Here is a 14,252-nt window from a genome sequence, read left to right as displayed (position 1 = left end):
TTTACTGCTTGCTTCTAAGGCATTTTGTATAATTTACATTTGAATTTGCTTACAAAATAGAGAGTATAACTGATTAAATTAACAATATAGCATTAATGAAGTTTAAAAAAAATTAATGGTTCAATTTATTTTATTTAAAATTAAAAAAAAAAAAAGAGGAAAAAAGTGAAACAAGAATCGTTTTCATTTCACATATACATACATCAATTAGGTGCTATTTGATTGCATCGTTGAATAATTTGCTGTTGTTGCCATTTCGTCAGGTTGCAATTTTTGAAATTGCAAATCAATATGAAGTGTTAAATTCTTTCCATTTGAATTCTTTAAATTTCCACTCAAAATATCGGTGACAGTTTTCAGTGTATCATATTGTTGTGCTTCTTTCAATTGCTCATTTGTTACCACCGGTATAGTTGGAAAATCAGCTTTACCGGTATTTGCCACTAATATTACTGAAATAAAAAATGAAAAAAAAGGAGAGAGAGAGAGAGAGAAAGAGAGAGAAAGAAAAAATAATTGAAATTAATTAAATATTATTAAGAAATAATTTTTTAATTATTTGAAATATTTTGCTGAAATTACAATTAAAACACTTTTATTTAGTATTAATTATTTAATTTTGTTTTTCAAATCAAATTCAAAGTGATAATTGGCAATTAAAATATTTTATAAACATTTTCAAAAACATTTTAATTTTAATATTTTTGAAAATTGATTACTTTCTAATATTTTGCACAAACAATTCATCCATTTCTTTTTTTTTTCATCCTCCCATATCAATTATTTATCAAAATTATCTAATATATTTAATTTTAATGTTAATAAATATTCAAAATAGTTACAAATTAGAAAAAAAAATAACTTTTTTTTTTGTTTAAAGATCAAAGTTTATTGTAAACATATGCGAAAAAAGAAGGAAAAGTGTGAGAAAAGGAAAGTAATAAATTATTAATATCAATTTATCTATTAATAAATCAATATTCTGTCATTTGATGGAAATAAATTTAAAATTTTAGACAAATGTCATAATTTTATTAGTTTTAGTTATTGATATATGTATTTGTATTTGTATTTCGTTCTTTGTTGAATAAAATAGAATATCGTTATTTCTTATTCGTATATTATTTTCTCATAAATCTATTAAAATTTAAAATTATCAAATAAAATTTTTTTATCTAAATTTTATTTCATTAAACATATAGTTCTGTGTAGCAAATAATAATAATATCTTTTCTTGTTTCATATAAAATCAGTGCTTAATTTTAAACATACAAATAAATTTTATATTGATAAAAATTTTTGCTTAAAGAAATTTTGTATTAAAAAAATTTTTTAAATAAAAAGAAAATTCAAGAATGACAGAAAGAGAAAGAAATAAAAGGGAATGAATGAAAAAGGATGAAAAGATTCCATAATCATTTATCACAAATCCTGTCAACTGTTCCCTATCTAATCAAATGACATCAACTTTTTATGTTTACAAATACATTGCTGCAATTCAACGAGTAAAATAGTTAAGAAGAAAGAGAGAGAGAGAGGGAGAGAGAGGGAAAAAGAGAGGGAGAGAGAGATAAGAATAAAGCTTAAATATATTGTCAGCTGTGCTGCCTTATCAGTAATGACCTTAATTTTCCTCCTTCTTGACCTATCATTCTAATTGTTTAACCTCAAAAAATGTACAATACTAGTTTAAAAAATACTAAATGTTTTTTTTTTTTTTTTTTCCTTTTTCACTTTTATATTTTTTTAAGGCAAACCAGTTGTAAACAAATTAACTTTTTTTATAAAAATAGAAAAACAAATATATTAATTTAAAATTTATTTTTTTTCTTAAAATTCTCCACTTAAATACTATTAATAAAAATAATAATTTGAAATTTAAAATTAGTAATTTAAGTAAAAAAGTATTTCCTTTTTTCTTTTCTGTTATTACGGTTTGAATGAGTGTATTGTTGTTTCAATTTAAAACAATTAATTAAAATTCTCATTTCTCTCTGACCTATTGTGCATTTATTTTCATCGTACATTTTGAGTTGAACAAAATCAATGCAAGAAATAATTGAAATTTTTAAAAGATAAAGAAGGAAAGAAAAAAAAGAAAAAGTGTTACAATTATTTTCAAAAATTTAAATTTTACCTTTTTTATAATTAATTGGACAAATTTTTTGTTCTTTGCATAAATCTTCAGCATTTGAATTTTTTAATTTTTCCACTGTTATTTCATTGAATGATTCAATGCATGAATCGTAGTTTTTATGATTTTTCGCCGAAACTGATTCACATAGGACCTAAAGGAGTACAAATAATTGAAAGAATTTAATAGGAAAAAGAAAAAAAAAGTTTTTCTTATTTTGTTAAAATTGGATTAATTAATTTAAAATAGTTTTTTTTTTTTTATTTTTATTCATTGCATGCACGTCGTAAAGAGATAATTTAACATTTTTTAAAAAAATTTGTCATATATTAAATGAATAACAAATTTTTAATTATAAATATTTTTTTAAAAAAAAAAGTTTTGTATTCGTAATATTTCTACTTTTTTTTTTCATCAGTCTGTGTTTATGCTATTAAGTCTTGCATATTTAAAATTCAGTTCACGTATGTGTTACACGTGAACTAATTTTTTTTTTTTTATGTAAGAGTATTTTATTTAAATAAATGACAATTTTTTCTTATAGAATAACTTTATTTCAATGAGCAATAGTCATCATATAAAATGTACCACGTATATGAATAAAACACGTACGTGATACGTTTATTAAATGTTAGAAAAAAAATGAAAATAGAAATAGGAATTAAATTGACTAACATGTTTATAAGATGAATTTTCTTGCGTAGTTTGCTGAAATTTCTCAATTAATGCAATACAAAATGGACAGATAATATCAACAGGTATTAGGCCAACAATAGGCTCTTTTTCATTGGCCAAAATATAAGCAAAATTTGCTATTAACAAGGACAATAATAATAAATTCATTTTTTTTTTTTAAATCTATTAATCTATAAATGAACCTGAAAATAAATTTAGCTATTACAATTTATTCAGTTTCATTCAATTATAACTCAATGATAAATATATAAAATAAAGTGAGCAAATTAAGGCTAAAATTTGTTATTTAAAAGAAAACAAAAATAAAATTAGAAAAATAATTAATAAAAATTTTTTGATTATTTAATCATAATGATTTCAAATAATCATAATTTGTTCAATATATTTTTACATACAATATGCAATACATTCATTAATTTTAAAATAAAATTCCCTTTAGTTTCAAACTTAGAAATACTCATAATTTTTATAAAATGAAATTTTCTACTTACTAATGAGCTAAGATGGTGTGAAAGACTCTATTGAAAAGTTTGTATTTCAATCTTTAACAGTTCATTCAAATTTATTAATAATTCAATTCAGTTCTGTTAGATTTAGTTCATTTTTAATTCTAAATCATAAACTATTTCATTTCAAATTGAAAAAACAAACAAGTGATAAATAAATAAATAAACAATGTAATTTTGAAAGCCTATGTTATGCAAATTATAAAAACACACTTTTTTTTGTTTCGTTTTCTAATTTTAATGTAAAGTTTTCTATTTATTTCTTTATTATTATTTTTTTTCTTTTGTAATCATAAATAATAATAATTTCAAACATTTCATTGTGTTTTAAATAAGTTTTAAACAAAAAATAAATGAATAAAACTGTGTTTTTTTTTCCTAATAGTTCATATTTTTTCTTATCAAAAAGATGGTATCATTAGTAAATCGAAACATTTTCTATTCATAATTTCAAACAAATATGCATTGATAATAAATAAATTGTATTTAAATTAATTGAATTTTTTTTTTTTTATTACAAATGAATTCATAGCTGAAATATTTTACTACATATATTATTATAATTTGAAAAAATATTTTACTACATACTACATTATAATTTGAAAATATCCTAATTATATTATGATCAAACTAATTAGCATAACTGGTATGAAAAAATGATCTTTTGGTTTACTAATAGTAAATGTTATCATAGTTGCCATTTTTTTTTCTTTTTTTTGATTTCATATTAATTTTAGTATGATTTTTTGTTATAGCAAAAACTGATTGAGTTTATTTTCTTTTTTAAATATATTTATTATCATATAATCACTCATTTCTTACAAGCACAATGTTATTATTATAATAAAATTAGACTGAGTAAACTTGTCTAATTTAAAATCGAGTCGATAAAAATTAATCTCAAAATGACTATAACTATTAATTTAATCATCGAATTATTAATTAAAATTATGTTATAAGTTACATAATGTAATTTTCCTTATAAATAGATTTCCAAGAAATATATTAATAAAAAGTATAAAATATTAATTACCTAAAATTGGTGAAATTACGATAATATATGAGGTATTTTTTATCAATAAACAAGATTCATTTTATTTAAAAAGAAAAAACGAAGAAATTGCGCATAAAATAATTAAGAATTTAAGCAAATATTTGAAATAAAACAAAGGAAAATAATAGAAAACTAATAAAAATATTACTTTTATGATAATAAATTAATTAATTGTATTAATAAGTGTGTTAAATTGGCAATTTTTAGAAGTGAGCAAACTGGTAGCAATGAGATTTCATGTGGAAATTTTCTGAGAAAAAAGAAAAAAGACATGAAAAGACTGAAATGGATGGTGTTTAAGTGACGGGTGACAGTAGTGGTGACAACTCATTCAATCTCGTTTATATAACCATTTTTCCCACTTCTTCAATTACTGCCTAAATTCCTTTATTGCTACCCATATGAGTTGATACCGCCTGGCATTACATCATACATATGCATGCGCATGCAACAACTATTGAAGCAGTTTAAATTGCGCTATGCATGTGCATGCAATGATGAAAAGCAGTTTATTTATGATCATATGCAAGATGATAAATAAACTGCATGCAATTATAAAACAGGTTCAATTGTGCTATGCATGCGCATGCAGCAAGAATATTTTACCCATAATTATATCTAATATATTTAAATATGGATGAAATGATTTTAAAAAAGAAAATGTAAAATATTTTGTCTCAATTTTTTTTTCTTGGTGGTTTTATAAAGAAAAAATAAAAAAAAAGCAGTTTTAAAATTTTTGGTGATCAGCTTAAAAAAATAAAGGTATGAATAGAAAGAAAGGAAAGTAATTATATCTCATAAATGTTTTCATCTAATTAAAAAGTAATAATTTTTTGTTGCATCAAAAAAGCTATATTTTTTTACTTATTATTACAAATGAAAAAAAAAACATATTTTTGATGGAACAAATCTTAAATAATATTAATATATTTAATTTTTATTTGTTTTTTAATAAATAATCAATCAATAATTTGCATTGTAAACAACAATTAACTGTTATTTTACATGCCACTATAATTAAAAATACGAAAAAAAAATCACATGTTCTTAATTAAATTTTTGAAAATATTTTTTTTAATAGTAATTTTAATTTGTTTGAACAATTTTAGTGGAACAAAAAAATTTCCATATCAAACATTTTCAAAAAAAAAAAGAAATGAAAAAGAGAAATGTTTTCCACTATTGCACTTTTCATAAAACACTTAAAATGAATGAATGATTTGTTGGTCGAACCATTTTTTTTTTTTTTTGAAAAAGAATAAAAAAAGAAAAACAAAGATAAACAGTAAATTCAAAGAAAATTTGGATGACTTAAAAAAATATTAAAAATATGAAAGAAATTTAATATAAAAAAAAAAAAGATTTTTTGTTTGTTCAGAGCAAAATAATTGTTTGTTACAAACAGTCAATCATTTGCATTCTTTGCTTTTTTTTTTTTAAATTCTTTAAGCAACATTATAAAAATTAATAATTATATGATAGGATGACTCAAATTGCTAATTATAAAATGAATAGAAGAAAATATTTCATATATTTATTTAATTTTTTTTTTTTTTATTTGCATAAACATTATTATCTAAACATTTATTTGTAAAATATATGAAAAATTTGTTATATGTTTATTGCATTTTAACATTATTTGTTAAACGACTAATTTGCATAATAATTCATTGCTATGCAAGGAAGAAGCATCACTTCTTGATTCACTGAGAATCGAACCACAAAATCCATCGCAACTACTAATACCACCACTAAATCAAATGATCATTCTTAGCCATCCGTGTGCGAGCGAATTGCTTACTCATTTTGATGTGTTACTAAATTCTCTGATTGTTTCCATCGCTGAATCATCGCAACTATCAATTGTTCACTTTTAAATTCCTATCTTATTAATAAATTTACAAATATTATTCATCTCATTAATAAATATTTCAATTTGTATTTCAAATATTTTATTTTTAAACAACAAACAAAAAACTTTTTTTTTTTCTTTTTTAAATTTTATTGTTAGTATAAATTGTTTTTTTTTCTTTCTTTTTTCTATTTCTGATAATGTTTTTGTTTTTTTTGTTTTTTTCTCAATATGGAAATTTCCGCTTTCGTTTATATTTTAAAATGATATATAAGAAATATTTTCTTTATTAATGCCTTTTTTTTTTCAAATCTATTATCAAATATAATCATACGTCAGATAACATACGTATGATAAGCGTACGTACGTGTATGTTGCATAAGTCAGATAAATAAAAGTAAATGTATACAATATATGTTGCATAATTCAAATGTTATTTTCATTGTAATTTACATATATTCTATAAGTAATACTTACAAAATTTTATAATACATCAAAAAATTTCAAAGCTAAATTCAATTAATCGTGTTACAAAAAATACTATAATTAAATGAAATTTTTTAACATTGAAATTGAAGAATTTTTTTAATTATAAAATTTGAAAAAAAAATTTTTAAAAAAATAAATGAAGTGCTCAATTATACTGTTTAATTTATTCATAATTAATAACGATTTTTCTGTTGAAATTTTCAATTGCATACTCCTTTATTGTATGTGTTGTGTATGTGTGTGTCTGTGTGGTGCATGTGTGTGTCTGTGTGGTGCATGTGTGTGTCTGTGTGTGTAATTTTGATATTTCATCGTTCCTTTCATCATTGATACAAATTTTACTCCACGATTATTTATGCAAATTTTTTGAAAATTAATCTTTGAACTAATTCAAAAGGCATAAGCTAAATTTAGATACATATCTAGGTTTCATTAAAAGTTGATTAAATATTGTGTAATTTAATACAATTCATTCATCTATTAAATTTTTCATAATCAATAGCAAATAAAAATATTTAATCAATTAATATATTTCATAAAATAGAAGAAGAAATCAATAATTTTCACTAGAATGAACTTTGAAATGCTTAATTAATTGCTTCATGCTTTATCTACCATTGAGCAATTTCCTTTTGAATTTATTCATCGATCCGAGAAAATCAATTCACCAACATTTGTAGTTATATTGGGACGATGGTTGCTGAGTAAAAGGCAATGTTATAAACATTTTGTTTCAAACTAAATTTAAACTAAAATTGTTAGCTAATAAATGAGAATTTTTCACTAAGTCTATTTAATTGTTTACTTTTGCTTAATTTATTTTATTATTTTTTAATTAAATTTTAATTTTCATTAACTTTTTTTTCATTAAATTTCATTGCTTTCTTTTGTTTATCCTTTGGAAGAAAAAGAAAAACAGAAAATTAACAAGCAGTAGTGGTATTAATTTAGGACAGTAAACTTTTTTAATTTTAGTTTTTGTTTTCATTTTTTATTTGCATTTTAATTGTTTTAAAAAATTTCAGATAATAATAATTATTATTAGATATTTATTAAGCTCAAATTTTAAACTCAAATTTTGATTTCTGTTTGAAATATTTCTAATAATAATTATTATTGTTACTATTTTATTATTAAAGTTGAAGCCTTCTTAAAATCTTCTCTTACTATTGAGTGTTGCCTGACAAAGCTAACTTATTACTATTACCGATAATGAATTACTCTTCTAATAATGGCTAACTAATCCTTTTCGTCTATTCGATGTGAATATAATGATTATTCTTATGATAATTATGAATGATAAATGATGCAAAATAAATTTGAAAATTTAAATAAAAGCATCAAACAAAAGCTTAATTAAATCATTTTGAATTTTAGAAGTTAATTCAAGTTTTTGTCGAATTTTTCAAACTAATCTGAAAAAAATTTAAGCTCTCTGTCAAATATGCAAATCCATTTGTAAAAAATATTCTTTCCAAAATTTCATTGCATAAATAATTTATTGTATTATACCATAACGTTAAATAAATATTTTAGGAAAAAAACTTAGCTCTTAAAGTTAAAAAATTCTTTATATTTTCTTTTATTTATGCTATGCTTATTTATTTTCTTTAAATTTGTTAAAAATTTAAATTTCAAATGTACTTTCCTTCAATTATTTTGAATCATTTTAATATTTTTTATTTTTCTTTTCATTTTTCTTCACCTTTTTCGATTAGTTTTCAATTTTCTCGAAAAATTCTTTTTGTCTTTTATGTTTTATTTTATAATTTTACAAAAAAAAAAATAAAGCATTTTCAGCATATGTTGCAAATTTTAATCGTAGTGTATTAGCACTGTTAACAATTTCGGAAGTACCTATTAATTAGCATTATCAGTAGAGAAAATCAACAAATCAAAGGGTGTGAAATTTATTTTCAGCAAATTTTCATTTGATGTGAAAAAAAGAAAAATGATTTTTAACCATTTTCAAATAGATGAACCGGTTTAAACAGTAATTAAGATAATTAATGGACGAATTTAATTTTAATGATAATCAGTAAATGCTATCAATGAGATAACGCTAAGATTTTTTGTTGCAAAAAGATAATGCTAAGATGTTTACTGCTATAGTTGATAAATAAGTTTAAATTAATACAAATTCTGTATGAGAAGATTGTGTCATTTATTTGTTTTTATTCAGAAACAGTAAACTATTTTAAAATTTTTTGAAGAAAAAGTTTGGGAACATTTGATTATTATAAATTATCAATAATAAGTTTGCTCAAAATTTCAACATAAATTTCATAAATTAACAATTTTATTCAATAATTGATGAAAAATACTTTTATGTCTAAAAATTTGGTTATTGGATATTTTAATTGAATAAATTGCAACAAATAATTATTATATTTCACAGTTTAGTAATTTAATTATTAAAATAAAAGACATTTATTCAAATTGATTTTTTCACAACCAAAGAAACATTGGAAATATGATTATGATAGTAATTTAATTATAATAAAATTTATGATTGATTGATTTTATCACTGATAACGACATCTTTCATTTTTATCAGTCATTTTTCGTATTGATTAATAAGCCGGAAGTAATCATTTGTGCACTATCAGTCCTATCAATCAAATTATTCTCTCTTTTTTGGATTTATCATTAAAACTAATTTTCAATAATTATTTTTGCATCTTCCAATTTTTTCCAATTTACTAATTAGATTTATTAGCAAAGCATAACACATTTTAATTATTTGTTTAACTCTAATTAATTGATTAACAATTCTATTATAAATGTGATTTATAAGTTAGAATTAAATGCATATTTAATGAACATTTTTAATGATTTTTCCTTAATTTTTTAATTTACTTTTTTGCAAATTTTTTTTTTTTTTGAGGATATAAATAGCTATTTGTGAATGCAATTAATTAATATGCTTAAATTATTATGCATAATTTTTTTCTCACTATATTTAATTTAATTCTTATTTGATTTATATTTAATTTGTCTATGAATTTGATTTGATTTGATTTGCCCATAATTTCTTTATTTATGTGACACAATTGAATTACTGTTAAATTCAACTAATATATTCATTTTATAATATTGAAATAGCATAACTAAACTGTGTTTATGTATAATAATTACTTTTAATAATATATAATAAAACTTTTTTGTATAACAAAAAAATTTTTTTCCAAAAATTATTCCAATGCAATAATTTTTTTTTTTTTTTTTTTTTGGCAGTTTTTTCTATATTTTCAAGTAATTAGTTGAAAATTGCTTTTTTTGCTTTTAAATTTAATGTTAGCATGAAAAATGCCACAAAAGAAATATTCGTATTTTCTTTGCAGTCAGTTGAATGTTTCCCATATTTCTTCAATTTCATAGATTCAATTTTTATATAATTTATACTATTCTTATCTTTTTTAATTTCAAATTCATTTCAAATATTAATATTGAAAGCATTGATCAAAAAATTTCAAAAAAAAAATTGAAGTATAGAATTACTAAGAAAATATCAATGTTATCAATTTAACTACAATTCTTTGTTCTATTTTCCAGACAAAATTTCAATTATAATTGCATTTCAATTAATTTGTTCTATTCCTTATGTAAAAATTTTTCAATTTTTTTTTTTTATTTAAAAAAGGTAAAAAATAAACCATTTCAAACCTAAAATTATTCATCTCATTATTAAAGTAACACTTCATTTCATATCTTCAAATTGTATATTTCATTTTAATCTTTTAATAGCAGTAAAGAATGATTTTTTCAATTTAAAAAAATTTTCATTTCTTATTAAATTTCCATTATTAAATATATTAAGATATTTCATTTAGATTATGATAAATTTATTATCGTTTTTATGTTAATAAATAATTTATAAGTCGTTATAAGTACATTTATTCATTCTTTTCTATTATTATTATTTCTTTTTATATTTTCCAATTTTTCATTCATTAAACTTTTCAAGTGATTTACGCTTGTCAAAAATATTAAATGAAACAATTTGCAATATGGCATTCATTTTTAATTTCCATATTATTTCTATTATTTCATTCTCAATTTACTGTACTTAAAATATCAAAGTTTGATTCATTCATTTTTTAAGTACAATTTATTATTACGACTAAAATTGAAATTATAATTTTTATTATAACATATTAATTAATCAATTTCATCTATTATCAGTGTACCATTATCACTATCATTATCATTACAGCAAATTATTATCATCCAATTATTATTATTTATATATATATAATTAAATCCAAATCATATTTCAATTTAGTTTGATAAATTATTATCATTTGAAAACAAAAAAAAGAAAAAATCTATGCATTATACAATCGTTTTATTCGATAATTATTTAATTATTTAATTCTTTCTATGCTGCATTCTTCTATTTTCTTTCATTTTGCATTCCATTATGCAATAATTGAAAAGATTTTTTTTTTTTTTTGAATTTTCAATCGTTCCATTACTACTGAATATCACAATATTCTCATCCATTATTTCGTTACTTGGATACCAAATTTGATTTCATAAAAATTTTGTTTACTTTCATTTTTTTTTCTCAGCAATTGCTCTTTTACTTATATCATTTTAGTAATTTTCAATTTTCTTTCTTTTTTTTAAGTTAAATAGCATTTATTTAATTTTAGTTTTCTTTTTTTCCCACTATTTTTTTTTAAATCATTCTAACACTTTTTTTCTATTCTTTCTTTCAATCATAATTTATCATTGAAATATTTTAATTTATAGCATTTGATCTTTTATCTCTTAATCTTTTCTTTTCGGTTTTTATCAGATCAGATTGAACTGAATTATCAGATTAACTCATATATGATACTAGAATTACCTTGCATACAAGTATACTTTTTTAATTGATGAATTAATTTTGCTGCTTCTTCTTAATTTATAATCTTTAAAGCCTATTATTTTGTTTCTTTTTTTTTTCAGTTTACAATAAATTGCCATAATTGCTTAATATAAATTCGTATTCAGTTCAATCAGTTCAAAGGAAACTTTTGCTTACTTATTTTTTATTTTTTTATTATTTTGTTTAAATTTGCAAGAGTAATTTTTATTTTCGTGCATTTCTTTTTTTGAGAATAAAAAGATTTGACTGATAAGATTTGATGATCAAATTTTTAAAACCTAAATTCTGTTATAATAAACAAAGTTTTTAATCTGATTTAAACAAGTAACTATTCAAATGTAATAATACTAAGATAAAACCAAAAATTTGCTTTTCAATTCTTTTTAGCAATTTTGCCTTCTACTTCCATGTTTAGACGGAAAATCCCACTGGTATTGCTCACTTTAATTATCATAAAATCTATTCAATCTTAATTGTCATAAAAGAGTTGTTATTACTATTATTATTACTATTGTTATTATTATTGCTGTCATTACTATCAATTGTTGTTATTGTTACTGTTATTATTATTATTACTATTATTTATTAGTCATACTAATTATTTCGAGTTACTCCACAGATTGTATTTATTATTAAGAATAACACGTCTATTAGTCATCTATTTTGAATAAATATTTTTTTTTTTTAAACTAAGTTTAAAATTTTTAAAGTTATATATATTATTAATCTTTTTAGTAAATGAAAAAATAACTTTTAATAGTAATAAAATAATTCCTCCTAATAAACTCATCGTAAGAAATTAATATAACTACAATAAGAATTTCTTCTGCATTTGTATTAAATTTTCAAAAAAAAAAACAGTTTCAAATTTTTGACTTGAAAAATTTTCCGCACATTTTATATTTATTATCATTAATGATAAACAATTTTGTTCTATCCATTCCACAACTGTTTACTATTTTGTTATTTTTATTGTGTCAAAAATATTTCGAATAATTAGTAATTTCATAAAAATAATATTATGATAAATTATGAAAGTTATTGATTAGTTAATAATTTCAAATAAATTACAACGATTAGTTTGAATTTGTCATAATTCTATGTTTTTTTCCATTATTTTTCTCATTTTGAATTTTAAAAAATGGAAAAGGAATAAATTATATGTAACTATGACAAGAATTTATACTATATTTATATGAAATTTTCAAGAAAAAAATCTTTCATTTCAAAAAAGAATTCCAAATTTTCTAATTTGTTGAACAAAAAAAGAAACAAATAAAGTAAAAATAATAATTTATTAAATTAGAAAAAAAACCTTTTTTTTTTCTGTGTATTTTAACAATGAATCGTTTAAATTTGACATAATCTTATTTGTTATTTATCATTCCTTTTTCTCATTTTGAATTATTAAAATGGAATGAAAGAAGAATAAATGATAAATATTTTAATACCAATCTTTTTTCCTTTTATTTTTCTTCATTTCAATATTAATTCGTTTCATTCATGCATTTCTTCGCAATTTTAATTCTTAATCCTTTCATGTCACAATGATAAACAAAAATTTAAGAAAAAAAATTAATGATTGTAAACAAGATGATATGATAGCAAGAAAAGGCTCAAAAATGGATTTATTTTATTTTAAATATGAGATTATATTTGTCAAAAAAAAAGAAATTTCGTTTCATTTCTTTTCTTTTTATTTCTTATAAAATAATTATTATCGTAAGCAAATTTTTCTTTTAATCTTTTTTTATTTTAGTAAACATTTGATCAAAATATTTGCATTAAAAAACAATATAAAATTGTGTAATTTAAAATTTCATATACAATTATTATTTTGTTTAATTTTGATATTTTTATCAATGTTAACAATCTTTCCATCAATCATTTTGCCACAATATTTTGGAGCAAAATTTTTTGTCAATAAAAATTTTAATCAAAAAAAATGGAATAAAAAAAAAATTTTGTAGTAATATTTGAAATAATGAAGAAAAAAAAATAGCAATAATTATAAGTTTTCAAAATTTTGCCATTATTTTATTCCTTTTTTTTCTATGTTTATTTATTGATTTATCTTATATTTAATGCTCCACCTCCTTTCTTCTCTCCCATTTCCATTCATCATCTGTTATTCAAAAATGCGCAGTTGTCGCTATCATTTATTCATTTTAAACTTTCATAGTTGAATTAAGCTTAGTCTATAAAATTTAATGTATTAGCATAATTGTTAATATGTTAAACAATAAAATTAATAAATGCAAATTTTCCTCTTCTGAGTTGGTAGCAAAAAAATTTTTAAAACGAAAAAATTTATAAGAAAAAAATCAGAAAATTTGATCATTCATTTTATTGAAATGATTGTAAATTAAAATTTTCTTCTTTTTTTTTCATAATTTATCTCTTTTTTCTTTTTGTTTAATTATTTATTTATTTTAATTTTTAACTTTTTATCAGTATTTATTATTATTTTTTATTAGCTTTTTTCTTATTATCTTTTACTTTAATATTGAAAAAAAATCCATTTTTTGACAATTTTTATTGTGCTCAAATATTTGTTTAATAAACGTTTATATTTACTTTTTTTTTTTGTTATACAAAATTTTGCAAAATGATGCAAGAAGAAAAGGAGCAATGAAAGGAAC

General features: G+C 20.3%; 1 protein-coding gene and 1 non-coding gene across 2 annotated transcripts; one reads left to right on the top strand and one right to left on the bottom strand.

The window, feature by feature from the left end:
• Positions 1-207: 207 nt before the first annotated feature.
• Positions 208-2,977, bottom strand: Bm17541 (Uncharacterized protein; the record flags this gene model as incomplete). Its single annotated transcript, XM_043079224.1, has 3 exons — positions 208-452; positions 2,138-2,288; positions 2,810-2,977. 3 exons carry the CDS (start codon positions 2,975-2,977, stop codon positions 208-210), a joined length of 564 nt encoding a protein of 187 aa, XP_042935158.1.
• Positions 2,978-9,286: 6,309 nt separating this feature from the next.
• Positions 9,287-9,332, top strand: Bm15583. Its single transcript, XR_006227968.1, has one exon. It is a non-coding gene; the product is annotated as a small nucleolar RNA Bm15583 (small nucleolar RNA).
• The last annotated feature ends 4,920 nt before the right edge of the window (positions 9,333-14,252 follow it).

This window comes from Brugia malayi, assembly GCF_000002995.4.
Source record: "Brugia malayi strain FR3 genome assembly, contig: Bm_v4_Chr2_contig_001, whole genome shotgun sequence".
Lineage (NCBI taxonomy): Eukaryota > Metazoa > Nematoda > Chromadorea > Rhabditida > Onchocercidae > Brugia > Brugia malayi.
The sequence above is the reverse complement of the archived record's forward strand: the minus strand, read 5'-3'. Positions and strand labels throughout refer to the sequence as shown.